Below are 22,899 nucleotides of genomic sequence, written 5' to 3' on the forward strand. Positions count from 1 at the left end.
CTCACTTTCTGTCAATATTCTGATTAGAAGTGGTGGGTATAATATCTGAAACACACAAACTATCTTTCATCAGTTTTACTATAGTATAATTGACATACCATAAGTTGTACATATTCAAAGTACAGTTTGAAAAGTTTTAACATATATATACACCCATGAATCCATTGACACAATACAAATAATGAATGTATTTAACCCCACAAATTTCCTTATGTCCATTTTTAGACCTTTTGCCTCCCCTCCTGCCCAGTGCCACCCTTGCCCTGGACAATCATTTATCTGTTTTCTGTCACTTTACTTTCATCTTATAGCATTGTATATAAATAAAATCATGCATTATGCACCCTTTTTTGGCTGTTTTCTTTTGTGCAACATAATTATTTTGAGATCCATCCACACAGTGTATATATCAATAGTTTATTCCTCTTGTTATTGAGTAATAGTCCATGGAATGCGTATACCACAATTTGTTCATCTATTTACCTATTGATGGGCATTTGAGTTTCTGCAATTTTTGGTAATTACAGATAAAACTGATGTGAGCATTCATGTATGTCTTTCTATGGGCATAAACTTTCATGCTTCTTGGATAAATAACGTACATGTAGGATGCCTGGATAACATGGTAGTTGAATTTGTAACATTTAAAGAAACTGCCAGACAGTTTCTCAGAGAGATTGTTCCTTTTTCATTCCCACCAGCCGTGTATGAAAGTTCCTCTTGCTCTCCATCATTGACCATACTTAATAGGGTTAGTCATTTCAATTCTTTCCATTTTAATTTGTAGTGCTATTACAAGGTGGTTTTAATCTGTATTTACATAATGAATAATAATAAATTTTGAGCATCTTGTTATTTTAATTTCTGCTGTACAGCAAAATGACCCAGTCATACATATATATACAAATTCTTTTTCTCACATTATCCTCCATCATGTTCCATCTCAGGTGATTAGATATAGTTCCCTGTCCTATACAGCAGGATCTCATTGCTTATCCACTCCAAATGCAATAGTTTGCATCTACTAACCTCAAACTCCCAGTCCATCCTACTCCCACCCTTCCTCCTCCCCCTCCCGCTCAGCAACCAAAGATCTGTTCTCCACATCCATGAGTTTTTTTCTTTTCTGAAGCTAGGTTCATTTGTGCCATATATTAGATTCCAGATTTAGGTGATATTCATCTTTCTCTTTCTGACTTAACTTCACTTAGCATGAGAGTCTCTAGTTCCATCCATGTTGCTGCAAATGCATTTATTTAGTTATTTTTCATGGCTGAGTCGCATTCCATTGTGTGTATATACCACATCTTCTTAATCCATTCATCTGTCAATGAACATTTAGGTTGTTTCCATGCCTTGGCTGTTGTGAATAGTGCTTCAATGAATGTAGGGGTGCATGTATCTTTTTCAAAGAAAATTTGTCCAGATAAATACGCCCAGGAGTGGAACTGCTGGATCATACAGTAGTTCTGTATTTAGATTTCTGAGGTATCTCCATACTGTTTGACATACTGGGTCTACCAGTTTACATTCCCACCAACAGTGAAGAAGGGTACCCTTTTCTCCACACCATCTTCAGCATTTATTATTTGTTGACTTGTTAATGATGGCCATTTTGACCAGTGTGAGGTGGTAGATCATTGTAGTTTTGATTTGCAGTTCTCTAATAATTAGCGAAGGTGGGCATTTTTTCATGGGCCTATTGGCCATTGGTATATCTTTGGAGAAATAGTAGAATTCATCCCAAGTTCACAAGGATGATTCAACATACACAAATCAATCTATGTCATTCACCACATTAACAAAAGAAAAGTCAAAAACCACATGATCATCTCAGTAGATGCAGGAAAAGCATTTAACAAAATCCAATATCAATTCAACATAAAAACTCTTACCAAAGTGGGTATAGAGGGAACATAAATTAACAAAAGCCATATATGACAAACACATAGCCAATATAATACTCAATGGAGAAAAGCTGAAAGCCCTCCCATTAAAATCTAGAATAAGAACAGGATGCCCACTCTCACCACTTTTATTCAAAGTAGTATTGGAAGTCATAGTCACAGCACTCAGACAAACAAAAGAAATAAAAGGTATCCAAATTGGAAGAGAAAAGGTAAAATTGTCACTCTATGCAGGTGACATGATACTATATATAGAAAACCCTGAGGACTCTACACAAAAACTACTTGAAGTGATAAATGATTTCAGCACAGTAGCAGGATACAAGATTAACATTCAGAAATTTGCATTTCTGTGTAGTAACAAGGAAATATTAGAATAGGAATATAAAATTATAATACCTTTTAAACTTGTACCTCAAAAATTAAATACCAAGGAATAAGCCTAATGAGATGAAAGACTTATATGCTGAGAATTATAAAACATAAATCAAGGAAATTAAAGAGGATTCAAAGAAATGGAAAGATATTCCATGCTCCTGGACTGGAATAAGTATTATTGTAAAAATGGACATACTACCCAAAACAATCTACAGATTCAATGCAATCCCTATCAAATTACCCATGACATTTTTCACAGAACTACAACAAACAATCCAAAAATTTATATGGGACCATAAAAGACCCAGAATTGCCAAAGCAATCCTGAGGAACAAAAACCAAGCAGGAGGCATAACTCTCCCAGACCTCAGACAATATTACAAAGCTGCAGTAATCAAGACAGTGTGGTACTGGTACCAAAACAGACATACGGACCAATGGCACAGAATAGAGAGCCCAGCAGTAAACCAAGACACCTACAGTCAGTTAATCTTCGACAAAGCTGGCAAGAATATAAACTGAGAAAAAGACAGTCTTTTCAGCAAATGGTGCTGGGAAAACTGGACAGCCACATGTAAATCAATGAAACTGGAACATACCTCACATCATGCACAAAAATAAACTCAAAATGGCTTAAAGACTTAATCATAAGACAAGACACCATAAAACTTCCAGAAGAGAACATAGGCAAAACATTCTCTGACATCAACCATACAAATGTTTCTCAGGTCAGTCTCCCAAGGAAATAGAATAAAAACAAAAAATAAACCAATGGGACCTATAGAACAGATATAGAACAGTTGGAACTCTCATTTGTTAATGGTAGGCTTGCAAAGTGGTACAGTGGTAGAGGGGCTTTAGAAGACAGTTTGGCAGTATATTACAAAACTAAATATACTCCTAACATGATCCAGCAATCACAAACCCATTTGGTATTTACCCATATGAGTTGAAAATTTATGTCCACACAAAATGTACACATGAATGTTTGTAACAGCCTTATTCATGTTTGCCAAAATGTAGAGGCAACCATGATGTCCTGCAACAGGTGAATGGAAAATAGTGGTATATCTGTACAATTGGTCATTTTTGTGTGTGTGATAAAAACAAGTGACAGACTGGAGGAAGCTTAAGTGCATGTTGCTTAGTGAAACAAGCCAGTCTGAGAAGGCCATCTATTCAGCATTCTGGAAAAGATCAGTAGTTGCCACTTCCTTAGAAGGGTTGAGAGGAAGGGATGAATGAGTGGGATACGGGGGATTTGAGGGGCAATGAAAGTTTTCTACATGATACTATAATGGTAGGTAGATGAAATTATATATTTGCAAAAGCCATAGAATATACAACACAGAGAGTGAACCAGAATGTAAACTATGGACTTTAGTTAATAATGGTGTATTGTTAATGGCTCATCACTTATAAGTAGTGTACCACTTAATGTAGGATGCTTATAGTAGGAGAAACTAAAGAGGATATATGGGAACTCTGTGTACTTGACCCTTATTTTTTTTGTAAACCTAAAAGTGTTTGAAAAATAAAATCTGTTCATTAAAAATGAGTGTGGACTTTAAATCACAATGCTTGTGTTCAAATTCTAGCTGTAGTATTTCAAGCTGATTGACCTTGGGCAAGCTACTGATCTTTCTTATGTCACACTTTCACTTCTTCAAAATGGGAATAATAATAGGACTGACTTCATAGATATGTTTTAGAAAAATGTGTAGTTTTTTAATCTCTATAATAGTGCCTAGCATATAGTAAGTCCTATATAAGCATAAACTACAGTCCTTTAATCCTCACAACAACTAGCACCATTTTACAAGTGAGGTAAATAACATGTTCAAGGCTAAATTTGTAGTAATAGAACAAGTGTTTGAATTGCATTCTGTCCAAAGCCTGTGTTCTTTCCACTGTCTACCCTGTCTTTTCATAATGTGTTTGTGAGAATATACCAAACTCCTATGTAAAATAAGAAAGCCGTGTTTATAATAGGACGTGAAAGTCTACCTGCAACTTGAGTGACTTTGTGATACTGCAAAATAAAAGAATTGAAAATAGTAAGATAGGAGCGGCATCAGCAAGATGGCAGAGTAGATGATCCATCTCTTGTATCCTTATTGACACAATTATTTCGAGGCCATTTCAGGAAAAAAGTGCTGTTATGGAAGCTTCGTGATCCTGGTAAGAGACCATGAAACCCTGGTGGAATCCAAAACGAAGGAGGGCCATTTTCAAAAGTCGGGCTCATGCTCAGAAGACAGCTTTGATAACCATGGCCCTGGCTACTGACTGGGAAGCAGCCCCATGCACTGTTACAGCCCCATTTGACTTTGGTCCTGCCATCAGCACTATCTGCCAAGGAATCTGGAAGGAGTCATGCCTGCCCATGCTCTGGGTAACAGGCCCACAGAATTCAGTTCCATCTCTGGACCCTGGAGTGCCCCATGAACCAACTTCAGTGCCTCTTAGTCACAATTTCTGCCCACTCGGGGACCATGTGGAAGACACACCCGTGCCCACTGACTATGTTCAGTCTGCACATCTGGAAGCAGCTCTATAATCCAGCTCCAACCTCTCACAGTTGCAGTCTGTCTAGGGGTAGTTCTGCTTGCCCAGGATCATGGTGTTTTAACTACTGATACCCTGTTGAAAGTGATCCTATTTAGAAATAAGGTCTTGACAGATATAATGAAATTAAGATGAGGTCTTGCTGAATTAGAGTGGACCCTGATCCAATATGACTGTTTTCCTTATAAGAAGAGAATGGATAAAAGAGGGAACATCATGCAAAGATGATGGCAGAGACTAGAGCGATTTGTCACAAGCGAAGAATGCCAAGGATTGCTGAAACAGCAGATGCTGAAAGAGGAATATGGAACACATCTCCCTTGTATTGAGATATCAGGGCCACTGAATTATTTTCATATGTATATTAGCTTCAATTTAAAAGTTAATACCAGTCTTTTATAATTCAGTTTTAGTATAACAATAATTGCAGATTGAGACTGCTAATTTTTGACACTTAACAGTTTTTTGTAACAAAATTGAGTATTTTATATATTAAATGTTTAAAGGAAAGTTCATGCTGAGGATATTATAGTGAACAAATATTCTTTAAACTAATGTTTTCAATGAGGTAATAAATGAGTGTTAAAAATGACTTAGGAAGAAAACATGTAAGAAAACTTAACCAAGACGAAAACATTTTAAAGGGGATGCAGTTCTATTATTTGCTACATTTTCTTAATTACTTTGAGAAAGTAGTTTAAAAGTTACTATTTTATTGGACATTTAAAAATCATTTAACTTTCCATTAAGTTGTTCTATACCACTATCAGATTTAATTCTGTTACTAACACCTAGAATTTATGTTTGGCTTTATGTTTATTAGTTTCAAGCTAAAGCACTTTTAATACCTGAAAATGACCTTTCATGTTAGAAAACTAACTCCTGGTTAATATGATATTCGCACCTCTGTGTTGCAGGTACGATTTCATTTTCTGTTAAATGCAAACTGCGAGTTGATTATCAGGAAGACTCAGATCAAGCTCAATATGGAGATATACCCTTCTTTGAGAAATCATTTTCAAAACCATCCAACAAGTTTTATGAGTTAAAACCAGGTAAATTTATTGTTATGGAGAATTTCATGATCATTTCCATGGGCTCTCATTATTCGCTTATAAATCAGTAGATACTCTACATTCATAATATATATACAAAAATGTATATTTCATATATCTGTAAGAATTGTATTATTTCAGGATTAACGTCATAAACTTTATCTTCTGGATTTGTACAGCTTTTAAAATTAATAGAGTATAATATATCAGCTTGAAAGTTGCCTACTCTCTTATAAGTGAAAAACTTTACATATATTTCTGTTATTAAAAAATTTCAGTATATTTCTGATAAAATGTTAATGAGTGTATTTTAACAATATAATGTGTTCTCCTTACTTTAGGCAATAATAGCAGTCTTCTTTTAAGCAAAAGAAAGTAAATGCTGTTGTTTCCCCTTTCATATGAAGTGGTTAAACATCCTGTCTTTTCAGTAGAAATTCAAATGAAAATGAGATTGTGGAGAGTTGGAATAGACAGGCCAGATTTCCTAGAGAATGGGTGAATGAGTTCTCTTATGGGTGAGCAGCAGGGACAGCAGAGGGCAATAGAGAAGAATGGGTCAATAGGGACAAAATTCTAGAGTTAGAGGTATACCGAAGAAGAAATCTTTGTTGTTGTTGTTATTGTCCTTTTAGGGCTGCACCCTCGGCATGAGGAAGTTTCCAGGCTAGGGTCTAATCAGAGCTGTAGCTGCTGTCCTAACACAGCCACACCATCTCAGGATCCGAGCCGCATCTGTGACCTACACCACAGTTCATGGCAATCGCAGATCCTTAACCCACTGAGCAAGGCCAGGGATTGAACCAGCATTCTCATGGATTCTAGTCAGATTCGTTTCCACTGAGTCACGACAGGAACTCCCAGAAGAAATATTTATTGAATGAATTTGTGTTTAATCAGGATTCTTCAGAGAAACAGATACCACCATAATATAATACAAGATGATGTCATGTGATGTAGCGTAACATAATACAGCGTAATGCAATACAATATAATATAGTACAAAATCTATATTTAAATAGAGACATTTTAAGGAATTGGCTAATGTAACTATGGAGACCGGCAAGTCCAAAATCTGTAGGGTAGAAACAAAAATCTGTAGCTAAGAGTTGCTGTTGCAGTTTTGAGTCCAAATTCCCCAGGGCAGAGCAGGCAGGCTATAAGCTCAGGCAGGGTTTCCATGTTTCAGGCTTGATTCAGAATTGCTTCCCCTTCAGGTAACTTCTGTCTTTGCTCTCAGGGCCTCCAACTGATTGGAGCTGGCCCACTCACCTTAAGCAAAGTATTCTTTATTCAGAGTCTAATGATGAAAGTGTTGAAACATTAAAAAAAAGAAAAATCTTCCCAACAACATTTAGATTAGTTTGATTAGATTAATCAAACAGCTGGACCCCATGTCCAGCCAAGATGACATATAAAATTAATCATCATAGAATACATAGATAAAAAAGTGATATTCAGGCGCTATTTCAAAATCTTTTCGAAAGGGAAGAGCAGTTTGGGCCATTTAGGCCACTGCAACAGTTAACTAACTGGTTTGAAGTGAAGAGAACATGCTTTTTATGTGGTGATGGGGATAGAGAAACACCATTGAAGATGGAAAACATTTCAGACACTAGCATTAGATGACTCTCTTAAGAGAGAAGATAGGCGTTGATTCCAAAAAATAATATGGTTTGTTTGTAACCCGGTTAATAGGCAAATATTATAATAGAAATTTGAAGTGTTGTGACTTTGTTAAATTCACATTTGTTAAGTAGAACACTCAGGTGTTAGGTCGTGAGCCAAGTTTCATCAAAAACCATAAGGGAAAGTGAAATATATAAGTTTATTATTCACAGGTCCTGCAGCAGGTACATGGTCTGCCTTGAGGACATCAAGGAAGGGTACAGACAGTGAGAGAGGCAGGACCCTAGGGCACATGCCTTTATTAGGGTCCTCAGGTGAGGTGCTTTGGAATTCCCGGGCTAAGGCCACATCGGTCAATTCAGACCAAAAAAGTGTAGGGTTTCCGTGAGCTTGACAGCTGTCTTATCTAAAAGATGCACAATGGGAAGATACTGGAGGAGGTGGAAGGTGCTTCTCACAAGGGTGATTGAAGGGGTCATGTTAGGAAATTACATTTACTTGTGACTGTGTGGGTTGTTATCTAAGTCAAGGTCATACACTCCCAGGAGGAACTAGATCCCTGTAGGCCACTTGGATGCACAAAATAGATGCAGAGGTAGCAATATTCTGGCATCGTTTAACTAAACTCTCAACAAGAAAAAATAAAAAGTCTAGAAGAGTATAATACTTAGCATAGTCTTGAACTTCCTGCTTTTGATGTGACAGCAGGACATTTACATGGCAATGTCTAGTCATTAATTGAATATTTGGAGCTGCAACAATGTGAAAAAGTAATAAAACTGGTTGTAAAGCTTTAGGGTTTTTTTAGTTGAAACTATGCAGGTAAGGCCAAAGAATAAATGATTGTTATAGATGGATTATGCTAAGAGATTAAACCCTCATCAAAATCTAAAGCAGAAAAATCATGAAGGAAAACTGGCTAAGAGTGTTTAGAAGAGTTTGAAAGACAATCTTGTGAATATTATGTTGTCATGCTAATGGACTAAAATGGAATGATGTTTAATTTTTTATAAATCTATGCTACATGATGACAGTTTGTGAGATAGATTGAGAGCTAGGAAGAATGCATTTGCAGCTATCCCTAGTTCTTCAAACAGGCCTTCCTTCCCATATTCCTTCTCAAACAAGATTAACCTTTACATACTCTGTAATAACTTGGGTTTTTTTCTTACTGATTGCTCAGCAGTACATTTCTTTTCAATTAGGGAAGTTTCAGTTATGCAAAATATGTAAGTAGTTCTGTAGATCCAATGTACAGCAAAGTAATTACAGTTAAGAGGGAGGTAATATATACTTGAAATTTGCTTAGTAGACCTTGTGTGTGTGTATGTATACAGGCTTATTAATTGTGATATAGGTACCACTTTGTTGGGAGAATTTAATAATGGGGGAGTCAGTCCATGTGTGGAAGCAGAATGTATTTGGGAAATCTCCAAACCTTCCTCTTAGTTTTGCTGTGAACCTAAAACTGCAGTAAAAAAAATTATTTTTAAATATGCCATTGGAATTTCCATAGGTTATTACATTGAATATAGATCACTTTGGGTATTATGGACATTTTCAAAGTATTCAGTTAGAAGGTGGATTGGAAGTGTCTTCACCTTCTTCCATGAAAATGGTAAATAACTGTGAGATAATAAATATGTTAATTAGCTTGATTGTGGTGGTGATTTCACAACATATATATATATATATATCAAACCAAGTTGTACACCTTAAATATGTGCAATATTTAATAGTCAGCTGTACTTCAGTAAAGCTGGGACAAAAAAGACATGAAATCAGTTAAACAGGAATTTTTTTAACCTTCCATGTAGGGAAATATGAAAAATAATGGTAACACTCAGTTTTAATGAGAGTCGGGGTAAGAGAGAAAATCTTATACATTATCATGGAAATTTTAATTGATAAGAACTTGAAGAGCACTTTAACAGTATGTTTAAAATGTTTAAGAACTGTTTATCCCCTTTGGTCCAGTAATTTCATTCTAAGAAATTTGTTGGAATAAAACAATTGAAGATATGCACAAATATTTTTAGGTAAGATTGTTCCTTTTATGAGTTGTTATATTGGATAATTGAAACTTAATTTTAATATCTTAAATTTTATTTAAAATGTTTTTGCACATAATTATTTTGCATTTTTATTGAAAAATAATTGTTTCCATGTCTTGGCTATTGTGAATAGTGCTGCAATGAACATGCGGGTGCTTGTGTCTTTTTCAAGGAAAGTTTTGTCTGGATGTATGCCCAAGAGTGGGATTGCTGGGTCATATGGTAGTTCTATGTATAGTTTTCTAAGGTACCTCCATACTGTTCTCCATAGTGGTTGTACCAGCTTACATTCCCACCAAGAGTGCAGGAGGGTTCCCTTTTCTCCACCCCCCCCACCATTTGTTATTTGTGGACTTATGAATGATGACCATTCTGACTGGTGTGAAGTAGTATCTCATGGTAGTTTTGATTTGCATTTCTCTTATAATCAGTGATGTGGAGCATTTTTTCATGTGCTTGTGGGCCATCTGTATAACGATTACAATTTTTTTAAAAAAAGGAAAAATAATTGTTATATATCATTGTATAAGTTCAGGCAAGGTTACCCCACTAGTGCTGACCAGGAAATTGCAGAGTCTATTCCTGCGAGATGTCGGTGGCTTCACCTTGGGCCTATTATTTCTTCCTTCTTCTTTTTCTCTTCCCTTCCCCTCTTTCTTTTCTTCCTCATCTTTCTTTTTTAAACAGTCCGTATCCCATTTTAGCTTTCTTTGGGCTACATTGCTAGGATCCTCTTTCATACTCCCAAGAAACCAGAAATTTCATGAACTATTCTTGATGTTTTTCCTCTGGCTAGATTTTTATGGTACCGGAAGTGTACCCTTGCAAATTGTCATATCACATTTAGATATTTCTACGTATAATGTGTGAAAACTGTGGCAGTTAGGGAGAAAAGATTGGTTATTTCTTTTGATATATTCGTCCTTAACTTAAAATATTCATATATCTGTGGGGAACTTCATGAGTTACTGGGGCAGGGAGTTTTCACAGCCCATTCTCATGGCCCTGCCATATGGCATTTCTCTTATTGCTTATAAACTGTGATGAAATCAGCTTTTCACCTTTCCCTCCCCTCAGCTCTCTTGACAAATGCATCCATCAGAAAGAGTCTGAAAATAATATCTATTCATGTTTCTCAAATTTTTATGTTAAATGTTACTCTAAAACCTATTAAGATGTGCTTTTTTTTTTTTTCTCTTTTAGATGATCCTATTAGCAATTTACGAATCTGCTATTATCTTGAGATCCATAGTGCTCCTGGACCTCCTTTAAGCACTATTAACATGAAATGTATTGCTCTGGTAAGAGCCCATTAAATGTTCATAGACTCCTCCTTTTTGGAAACAGTTGGAGCTCTTATTGTACACTTAAATTGCTATTCCTAAAAAATATCCATGTTAAATGAGTGTATTGGGATAAATTGTTTACATTATGGCAATTCTATTTTAAATCTGGTAATATGCTCCTTAAATACTTGTAGAAAACATCTTTTAGTTCTGTGGTACCACAGTGGCTGCACTGATAAGCATTTTACCTGCATGTTTCAAAAGTTACTAGAGCAGACAACCTTAGCCTACATGCTTTCCTCACACGTTTGATAAAAGCAGAATTGTGCTCTCTGGACTCTTAGTATTGATTCTTCCCGGTTTCTATAGCAGGCCTTTCACTTTGAAAGGCAACTGGCATAGATTTGGGGTTTTAAATAATAATGACAAAGAATAAGATTGTCTTATGTGAACTATTAAAGAATTGCTAAATCCATGTCCAGGATTATTTGAGAAAATCAAATATGGAGTCTTGGTTTAAATGAAACATTAGGACAATATTAATTGTTATTAATCATGTTTTAAATTGATTTAATTTATTAGTTATTCTTGGTACTTGTTTATTTAAATCAAATATTTAAACTGATGATGAAAGATGGTTATTTTCATTTTTAAATATGTAGGTAGATTTCTTCATAGAATGATTATTTAGAATTTTCAACTTTTGCCCCAGCATAGAAAATAAGAAAAGACTTAAAATACTCTCTCTAAATCACTTACTTGCTCACCTGATCTCCAGGTAAATCTCTGTTGAGACAGGAAATGAATGGTTAAACTATTGAAGTGCGCTCAAGTATCACTTACAAAGCTTTCTCTTCTATGTGGAAAATTATTTAATATGATGACAAGAGGATCATTTCACTCAGTGAGAATGTCCCATTTCTGTGACCCTGTTATCATTGCAGAATAAAATCTTTTTTTAAACATTTTTATTTTTTTAAATTTTTTTAGGGCTGCAGGTATAGCAAATAGAAGTCCCCAGGATAGGGGTCAAATTGGAGCTGCAGCTGCCGGCCTACACCACAGCAACAGCAATGCCAGATCTGAGCCTTGTCTGCGACCTACACTGCAGCTCACGTCAACACCAGATCCTTAACCCATTGCAGGGGCTGAACCTGCATTTTTGTAGATACTAGTTGGGTTCATTTCCATTGATTTTTTTTTTATTTTTATTTTTAATCCATAAAAACTGACCTGTGGAAGTTCCTGAGTCAGGGATCAGACCTGTGCTACAGCAGTTACCTGGGCCACTGCAGTGACAATGCTGGATCCTTAACCTGCTGTACCATGGGAGAACTTCTTTTAAAGATTATTTTTAAATGACACAACTTTAATTATGAAACCGTTTTGCTCTGGAAAATGATTACTAGATTAACAGTGTTGAGGAGGAAGACATTTTCCTCTAACTTTCTAGATTCTTCTCGCTGGTCTAAGTAAATTGACACGATATATATTAACAGTGTTGCCAAAACTTGACCTCTGTCCACCAGTGCCAAATAGAAACATGGAGACATGGTTTTGGGTAAAGGAGAAAAATAGCTTGTGTTGCTTTGCCAGGCAAATGAGCCCACAGCAGGCTAATGCCTTAAAGACGGCGCCCTCCAGTGGAGAGAACTGCAGGGAGTTTTATAGTATAAAAGAGAAAACAAGATTTCTGGATAAGAATCAGGGTTGAAGGCAAATACGCATTCTTCTTTCTTTGGATTCTTTAGTCATTGAAGTTGGTGTCATGAGATCTCAGCATGATCCTGGTGGTCTTCTGGGTTATCATACCTCGGTTTTACCTAAAATAAGAATACTTGCGAAAAGGGCATATTGGTCAAAGATTAGGGCAATTTAGGAAAGTCCCTAAAAAAAAAACATCATGTGCTTATAATCTTTGACCTACAGACAGTTGTGCTCAGTGTGCCTGATCTGTAGCTCAGAGATTATTGTTTAGGGTACCCTTAAGCCAGGGAGAAGCACGTGATAGGTATTTAATTTTAATTTTAAGCTATTTAATTTTAAATTAATCATTTCTAAAAGAAGCATAAGAAATGTAACTTTTCTTTAGGTGTCTGAGGTACCTGCATCAACAGGAGAAAAATCACACAAAAGTTTAATAACACATATACATTGGAGAGACCCAGAAAAACTGAGTAACTTGCCATTTGGCCCAAATGGGCACCTTAAATACCATCTTTAGCTGTAGACAAAAGAGGATGTTGGGGGGGAGTGTTTTGGGACTTTTCAGAAGAGGAAGAAATTCACATAAAGATGGAGAAGTATGGTAAATAAATCTTTGCCTCGCCAAGCAGAGACAGTGGGACACAGAGAGGAATTTTAGCATACAGACTTTACCAAGTTCCTCCCTGTTTCCACACCTAGTTCACACTGGTCTGTGGTGACAGCTCCCCTCCTAGGACAGGTCCTCTCTGTATTCTTTCAGGCAATTAGGGGGAAGGTCAGAATTTCTTTTTTTGGCTTTGAGTGTATTCAGTTTGAAATAATCCCTGTCGACTTAAAAAAAATGCACAACCTGAAAGCTGAGAGTTAAGTTTTATTTGGGGTAAAATTAGGACTTAAGCCTGGGAGACAACATCTCAGGTAGCCCCGAGAAACTGCTCTGAGGTGGTGAGGGAGGAGCTAGGATATTTGGGAGTTTTTGCAACAAAGGGCAGGGAGCAGGAACAAAAGAGGCCCGGGCTCCCTGAAATCAGTCCTTTGATATGCACATCAGCTATCAGGGCCAGTATCCTGAATTTTCACAGCCTGCAGGACTCACCAGCTCTCACCCTTAGAGGTGACTGCATTTACAGAGGACCGTGACATTCTTTATCCTTAACTACAGACCAGGCTGAATTACCACCCAAGGAGAAAAAGGGGAATATCAGGATATGATAAAGGTGAGGGGGAGATGCCTGCAGCCGTACACACATTTTACAAAAGTTTGTTGCACATCTCCCGAAGATTACCTCTAGTCCCAAGGAGCAGACATCACCATGAAGGATTTTAGTGTTTTTCTAGATAAGAGGAGATGCAAGAATTGGGCACATAAAATCTTCTCCTAAAAATATCTGACTATCTGAAGACCTGGTTTTCCAGTTTTCCCAGAGCACAGAGGGCCTCACTCCTGATGTTCACCCTGAGCTATGCTCAGGGGGTGTTGTGGGTCGGCAGTTGCAGTGGCTCATAATTTAATCCATGTGGAGGCTGATGGCAAGTGCCAAACTTCAGTTCACAGGGTCAAAGCACGCAAATCTGCTCTCTTTGTTTGTTGAAGAGAACTAACACTATGTTAGTTCTTGGTGTACGGCTAGGGTTTCAGTATTTTTATACATTACAAAATGATCACCACTCTTGGAAATTTTAACATGTAATAGCTACTATTCCATTTTCTTTGAGACATACAGAACCCAAGCATCTCTTGTGTGTCAAATAGTTGGGCTGTGGGAGAATGATGAGAGTAATCTACTGTCTTCACATTGATAGTCGATAATGCCAATATAAGCAATAAACTGAAAACAAATCTTAAGTGTATGAACAAAACCTTATATGCTTTAAGTTTTAGATCATTTGTAGCCTTCATAGTATTTGTTATGTACTCAGTGACAATTGCATGGCACTTTCTTTACTTTTTTATTTTTGAACAATTCTTTACTTTTTTCGTTCTACAAATAACCTTCAATTAAATGCATTATATTGTTAATGTTGAGGCCCAGGAATCTCTCCACAAGCTACTAATAGAGGAGCGTAGTTAAAAACACTTTTGGTCCACTTGGTATCAAATATAACAGCATATGTGACTTGCCAACTATTTCCAAGAAGTTTTTACTTTGAAATTTTAGCCTTCATCCTATGAAAACTATATTTTGAGTATTCATTTTGTTATGTATTTTCTTCTTGCTTTCATATTTTTATATTCTTTATTTTTTTCTGTGTGAAAGGTAATAATCATGAGTATTTCTACATGTTATTGAAATTTTTCTTCCTCATGCAATGTTGAAGTAGCAAAAATTAGCATTCTCCTTTGAATTTATCTTGACAAGTTGGGCAAAATTCTTAAATAGGGTGTTTTTAAAAATCTCATGCCCTATTTTATGTTATATCAATATATATAGCTATGCTATATAATATATATATAGATAATTATTTCTTTTTTTTTTTTTTTTTTTTTTTTGTCTTTTGTCTTTTTGTTGTTGTTGTTGTTGTTGTTGTTGTTATTGTTGCTATTTCTTGGGCCGCTCCCGCGGCATATGGAGGTTCCCAGGCTAGGGGTTGAATCGGAGCTGTAGCCACCGGCCTACGCCAGAGCCACAGCAACGCGGGATCTGAGCCGCGTCTGCAACCTACACCACAGCTCACGGCAACGCCGGATCGTTAACCCACTGAGCAAGGGCAGGGATCGAACCCGCAACCTCATGGTTCCTAGTCGGATTCGTTAACCACTGCGCCACGACGGGAACTCCCAGATAATTATTTCTATATCTAGAAAGAGAGAGAACCTATCTTAAATAACTAAGCAGGAGGTACTTCCAAGCAGTTTGTGACTGTAATTAGATTTATTTCTATTTGTCACTGCTTTTCACAGTTTTTTTTTTCCTCTTCAAGGTCATGGGAAATGTCTGAATAGACACATGAACAGACCTATAGACTCTACAGGAGTTTCTGGCTTTTTCACAGCTCTGCAGTACTTATCAGTGCATCCTTACCCCACATCACCCCCACTCTGGCATTAGCACCCACCTTGATTGCACCTCTGCATTCTGTATTCCTTGGGTTCAATATGCCTTGGGTTCTGTATGTCTCAAGTTTATGATGAAGTTCTGGAAATGGGGCACAGGGAGGCATAACTTGAATAAGTACAGTGACATGCACATGACAGTAGCAGAGGAATGACAAGGCTGTTTGTAGTTTGCACCTATATACCTGGTCTAATTGAGTTGTGATTTTTTTGTGCTTATAGAGTCGGGTGATAGTTATCACTTGTGAATTGTGTGGTACACTTCAAACTACCCTTTGGTACAGTTTTTTTATTGACTTGGCAATATTTTCAAATTGAATATGATTAAAATGGAAGGTTTCCTCAATATGCATTATTTAAATTAATATTATTGTGGTTTGGGACCTCAGAAATAATCCTCTTATAATGAACTTATGATTATCTTCTAGGAGAGGCTATGGTGAAAAATACTTTCTGCTAGCGCATATTGAATTGTCATTGACTCAGGCTTTGATGGGCAACAACAACAACAAAGATCTTTATTTACTCTGACCCAGTGAGAATACGAAAGGATGAAGTTTTCAATACAAATACTCAGTGAATTAAATTTTTCCTATTCAGAGAAGGTGTAAACTAGGAACCAAATCATAAACTTTACACAGTGCCTTTCTCCCATCTGAGGCAACTGTTCTTTCCAAATAACTTTCATAAAAGAGGGCAGCCTGGGTGAACTCAAGATTTTTAAACTCCTACTGAGTCAGATTCTATCAGTATTTTGCTGTATTATTTAGTTCACAGTTGTGATTATTCAGAATATCAGACATATCAACAACTAGATTTATATACAAACACTAAAGCTTCTTATAAATTGCATGTTTCATTCTCTAATGAATATTTATTGTCCCCAGTGTCCCTGGGGACTGATCTAGATGTTGAGGAAAGTGATGAACCATACAAACAAGACCCCTGTTTGCATGGAGCTAACATTTCAGTGGCATTAGACAGAAAACAAAAATAAAATTGAAATGGGATTTTATTTTATTCTTATTTTTGCTTTTTTAGGGCTGCACCCGTGGCAAATGGAAGTTCCCAGGCTAGGGGTCAAATCAGAGCCATAGCTGCTGGCCCACAGCCACAGTAGTGCCAGATCTGAGCCACATCTGCAACCTATACCACAGCTAATGGCAATGCCAGATCCCCAACCCACTGAGGAAGGCCAGTGATCAAACCCGCATCCTCACGGATCCTAGTTGGGTTCATTACCAACTAGGATTAGCTACTACGGGAACTCCAAAATGGGCTATTTATTGTGAGGTTTGTTATCCTAGATTTTCAAGTAAAGACACAAACCTGATAACTATAGATAATTCTTTCTTCATGCTAAGGTTTTCTTTTGCCAGTTATTTAGGACTTACTAAATGTATAAGTTAAGGCGTCTCTAGCTGATATAACAAACTCCAAATTTTCAATGGTTTAACACAGTCAACTTTTTAATAATTGTAATAGTCTGGTGCCTTTGTTCCTGATTAGTGGCTGGTATCCTCCCTGTTGCAATCCAGGGAGTCAGGCTCTTCTTGTATTGTGGTTCCATCCTCCTTTAGGGATTCAAAGGTTCTGGCATATAGGTAGAGAAAGAAAAAAGAGAGAAGGGAATTTCACAGGTGGTATAGAAGTGACACATATCACTTCCACTGACATACTAATGGAGTGAACTAGTCACACGGCTATGCCTGGGTGCAGGAGAGTCTGGGAAATGTAACATCTGGTTGGACAATTGCTACCCAACAATATCTTTATACCACGGAGAGGGGCACAGAATTTTGCTGAAGAGGTGATATTTCTGTCATGTCCAGGGAGATGGCACACTTTCTAGCCTTTGTATGCTATGACCAGAATGTAAAGAGAGTAAAGGTGTTTTCCTTGAGGAGTTCACAGTGGCAGTTTAAGGCCCGTTGGATTTTGGTGAATTTCCTGCCAACGGATTGGACCATGGGTGAAGGGAAAATGGCTATAGTGAAAGCGGTGAACTTTCACTGACACATGATAAGTAAACATGGATCAAAATGGATTCTACTCTGTGAAAGGAGACTGCATTTGGGCTATTTTAAAAGAATCTGCCTCCAGGTACATTCTGCCAGAGTGAGAGAAACCCAGAAGAAAGCGTCTACATGAGGATAATGCTAGAAAGAGTAACAGAGAGGGACCTAGAAAGCCAGCTAGAGATCAACCAGCGTCACTTCAATGAATGCCCTGTGTTCTTTCACTTCTCATCCCATTTACATCCTGTTACCTGAAGGAGCCATATTAGCACAGCGGTTGTAGGAGGAGAGGAAGTCAAAACAGGGGGTTGGAAAGAACAGATCGTGTCTTCCTTCTTCTTCACAAGCAGTCTGAAAAATCACAAGATAGTCCTGGAAGTGGGGCTGAGGTACCAGGAAGGGAAATCAGGAAAAGTATTCATTGGATGTGAGATGAAAGTCTTGACCCATCCTAATAATAGAAACTTTTCAGATTACACTCCTCTGAACTTAGCCCATCTGGTGAACCCATTACCATGACGATAAGTGGCCAAGATGAATTTATTTATTTATTTATTTATTTTATAATTTTTTTTTATTTTCCCACTGTACAGCAAGGGGGTCAGGTTATCCTTACATGTATACATTACAATTACATTTTTCCCCCACCCTTTCTTCTGTTGCAACATGAGTATCTAGACAAAGTTCTCAATGCTATTCAGCAGGATCTCCTTGTAAATCTATTCTAAGTTGTGTCTGATAAGCCCAAACTCCCGATCCCTCTGGCTAAGATGAATTTAGACAGAGATAATTTTACAAATAAAAATAGTGCAGCATTTCATTGAGGATGGCATGGAGACTAAAGGAGTGCACCCAGATAGAGAGACTAACAAATGCACAAGCCCCTGAAACAGAATGAACTTGGTGGGAAGCACCCTACCAGGAGGGAGCCCAGGCACCCCAGGAACAGAAAAGGGGCTTTTTTCTCTGGAGCTCAGACAGAAATGGTAATGTTGCAGGATTCTCGTGCAGGGAGACAGGACACCGAGGCTTTTTGCCAAGAAGCAGCATTTATTTGTACCAGCACTGGCTCAGCAGATTCACATCCAGAGACTGTGCCTTGAACGCAGCAGGGCGCTGCCTTATATACCCTCTGTTATTTTTTCTTTTATACTTTGGTCCCTTTGCTCCCCTTATAAGATAGCATACATTCTGTAAATTCTGGTTGGATGGTCTATGTTACAGAGCTGCACATGGATACTGATTATGTCTTGCTGCCACATGTGCATGCAGATGCCACGTTGCCTTCCCTTTGTTCTGGAACGGCCCCTACCCATTACAGTAAGGGGATGATGATGTCTACAGAGATGTCTATAGGATACCATCGTGTAGCACCTCAAGGGCAAGATGAGAATTTTTATTCCTTGTGCCATCAGAAGCCAGTAGAAGTTGTAGAGAAAGGAATAAGCTCATCTAACTTATGTTTTTAAATCTCTCAGAATGTTTCTTTTAAGAGAATAATATATAAGTTGTATTTGGATGCTGAAAATATTTGATGTTTGTTCTAAGATGATACAAGGAGTTCCCAGTGTGGTACAATGGAAGCGAATCCAACTAGTATCCATGAGGATGCAGATTCGATCCCTGGCCTCGCTCAGTGGGTCAGATATCCGGCGTTGCAGTGAGCTGTGGTGTAGGTGGCAGACGTGGCTTGGATCCTGTATTGCTGTGGCTGTGATGTAGGCTAATCCATTTCAACCCCTAGCCTGGGAACTTCCATATGCCGTGGGTGCAGCCCTAAAAAGGAAAAAAAAAAAAAAAAAGATGAATACAGATAGTCAAATTTCCTCTAAAAGGTTTATAACTTAGCAAAATTCAATACATCTGTTTGTATGTATTTTAAGTTAGTATTCCAGTCTTAAACGAGTATTTGAAATGTTTTCAGTGTTCTAAATTTCAGCATCTTATGAATGTTCACATGCTTTAAAATCTTCACTGATATTCCATAGGACTAACTATACACCATGTGGTCTCTTTACAAAGAATTCTGAGAAATGGAAGCAATTTCTTTTTTTTTCTTTTTTTTTTTTTTTTTTTTGTCTTTTTGCCATTTCTGGGGCCGCACCCACGGCATATGGAGGTTCCCAGGCTAGGGGTCTCATCGGAGCTGTAGCTGCTGTCCTACGCCAGAGCCACAGCAACACAGGATCCAAGCTGTCTGCAACCTACATCACAGCTCATGGCAACACCAGAGGCCTGGGATCGAACTCGCAACCTCATGGTAGGATCCTAGTCGGATTCGTTAACCACTGAGCCACGACAGGAACTCCAAGGAAGCAATTTCTTTAAACAGCTATTGTGTTGGTTAAAATATTCCTTAAAATACAATCAAGAGAAAAATATTAGACACCTTATAAAGGAATGTTCTCTGTCATTGAATGTAAAAGCTGCCATGTGAAAATGAAAGACAGCTTCTGAAGTTACCATATACAGTAATTACTATTTTACTTGAGTTTACAAAAAAAGAGTCAAAACGTCATTTATGTTTAATTCTAAACATAAATTAAACTGAAAAAACCCGACTTATCAAAGTGGAGTAATATGCCACTGGAAAGACAAGTACTAGCCAAATATTTCAAAATTTTTTATATATCAAGTATTCACAGAAATTCAGCTGACTTTGTACTTCCTGTTGAATATGTTATTTAGCAAAAAATGGAATGGAGGTGGTAAAATACCTCAGACAACAAGACTGTTAACCAGTTTTAGAGAGTAATTTTTATACATTTCTTTTGCTTGTTATTTACTCAAAATAGTTACATATTCCTGGATTATATAGATAATACAAAAAAGGTGTTCTAGGAATAAACTTACAAATTTTGATCATCTCATAAAATGGTGACTAACAAAAATTTCTTTAATTTACTGAATGTATAAAATATTTAATGAAATATCTAATTTGTATAGCCTTAAGAAGTATAATTGAAACATTAATCTTGCCCAAATTAATTTTGAAAATACTTTGGCAGATGGATATTTAGTAGAAATTATTTTATAATACCTTATGTAAAAGGTGTCATTTAGGAATCTTTACCCGTTTAAACTTGGAAGAAAATTATATTCGAGCCATAATGAAAGTCAGAAATTATTTTTTATATTATTGTATTTTGTTTGTTTTTTATAGCCTCACTTGCGGCTTATGGAAGTTCCCAGGCTAGGGGTTGAATTAGAGCTGCAGCTGCAGGCCTATGCTACAGCCACAGCAATGCAGGATCTGAGCTGCATCTGTGATCTACAGCGAAGTTTGTAGCCACACCAGATCCTTAACCCACTGAGTGAGACCAAGGATCTAACCTGCATCCTCATGGACACCAACCTGCTGAATGACAATGGGAACTCCCTGTTTGTTTTTTGAGCAGAGAAAGGTTTATTGCAAAAACCAAGCAAGGAGAATGGGTGACTCATGTCCCCCAAAGTGGAAGTCCTATATTATTGTAGTTAAATTTGACATATATTTTACTCTTCCAGGGATACAGAACAAACAATGAGTTAGAAACTTCATTCTTTTTACATTACTGAAATATTTATTTCTATTGAGTCCATTGTGGTTTCTGAGACTCCAGAAAATTAGGTTGCAGGGATTCTCCAAAGATTGCAGTGCTACTTAGTGCTGATCGCGGTAAGCAATTGATGGTTGCTGTCTGGAAGGCTGCTCTGTGAAGGATTGTGAGGGGGCATCCAGACATACTAGATAAGAATGATCAGGTAGTGAGATTTGCCATGGATGTGTCAAGGAGGAGCTGTAACAAAGGTGCCCCTTAGCTGCCGTCCACAGTTCCTAAGAGATTAGGCTAACCATATAGAATGTCATAACACATTCATAACACAAAGTGTACCTCTGTTGTAATGGCTTATAGTTCACAGAGGAAACAGTTGATTTAAAATGGTTTTGTTTTATTTTGTGTTCAAATTTTACATCAGATAAGATACAAATCAATTTGATATTCCAGTATGTTTTTACTCTTAAAATCAGACTTTTTCAATGTGCAGGTGTCAGCATATGTAAGTGGGTCACAATGAGTGTTATTTTCTAAGAAATGAATTAGAATAGATCAGATAAATCACATGTGGTAAGAGTAGGGACTGTTTTGTGAAACTATGTTTTTCAGTGGTGTGGGTGAATGGGCCAGAGTAGCGATATAGCATAAATTACTCTGATAATCAGTGGCTCAGATCTTAGCATTTTTACTTCTGTGAAAAAGCTATAGTCTTGTCTTAAACTGACTTTATTGACCTAAAACTGACCTCCTCTGAAAAATATCTGAGTAATAGACCAGGACAAATATCTAGTCTAAAATGTCTTATTTTGGGGTTCCCCTTGTGGCTCAGTGGGTTAAGGACTTGGCAAAGTTTCCATTAGGTAGTGGGTTCAATCCCTGGCCTCATTCAGTTGGTTACAGATCTGGCATTGCTGTAAGCTGTGACATAGGTTGCAGATGCAGCTCGAATCTGGTGTTGCCATGGCTATGGAGTAGACCCCAGCTGTAGCTCCAGTTCAGCCCCTAGCCTGGGATCTCCCACATGCCATAGCTTCAGCAGGAAAAAAAAATTAAAAAAAAAAATGTCTCAGTTCAGTTTTCTGTGTAAAGACTTGGGCAAAGTTTCTAGGCTAATGTATGGTTGTTGGTGTTTGTTATTATGGCAAATTCCGTTGGTTTAGTTGTTGATTTGTTTGACCCTCAGAAACTTCCTAGATGGCCATGTTCCGTAATAGTCTTATAAAATATGTCAGGTTTCCTAGGAAATAGTAACTTTGTCACACAATGCCATTATGGAGTTTTTTGCACTTTATATATATATATTTTTCCCTCTTTATGATTATGAGCACTGGCTATTTTACTGTAGGTATTTAATGGCCTTTTATTTTAAGAATCGATGATTCTAATAACTCCTAAAACTATTGTAGATGGCCATTTTCTATTGCATTCATAATTAAATCTGCTTTGTAATAAATGATATCTACTCTCATCTAGTATTTTTGAACTTGTATATATCCTTGATTTCCATCTTTCCTTGTCAGGTGACGTTCATTACACTAAATGCTATTTTCATCCCTCTAAAATATAATATTTATCGACTCATTAATTTATACAGAAGTAATCAAGCAAACCCTTGTTCCATGGGTGAAGCTATAATGTTTACCATATCAAAGTATCAAGCTATGTTTTATGAATAACTCTCTCCCCATCACCACCTGTTCCCA

At 37.1% G+C, this 22,899-nt stretch overlaps 1 protein-coding gene across 1 annotated transcript in view; it reads left to right on the plus strand.

Moving 5' to 3' along the window:
- CFAP47 (cilia and flagella associated protein 47) overlaps positions 1-22,899 on the plus strand; it is a 452,401-nt gene that overhangs the window by 312,251 nt on the left and 117,251 nt on the right. The window contains 2 exon segments of the mRNA XM_021080094.1: positions 5,771-5,908; positions 10,795-10,892. Of these exon segments, the coding sequence (XP_020935753.1) occupies positions 5,771-5,908; positions 10,795-10,892 (236 nt within the window).

Source organism: Sus scrofa, chromosome X (assembly GCF_000003025.6).
Source record: "Sus scrofa isolate TJ Tabasco breed Duroc chromosome X, Sscrofa11.1, whole genome shotgun sequence".
In the NCBI taxonomy this organism is placed as follows: Eukaryota; Metazoa; Chordata; class Mammalia; order Artiodactyla; family Suidae; genus Sus; species Sus scrofa.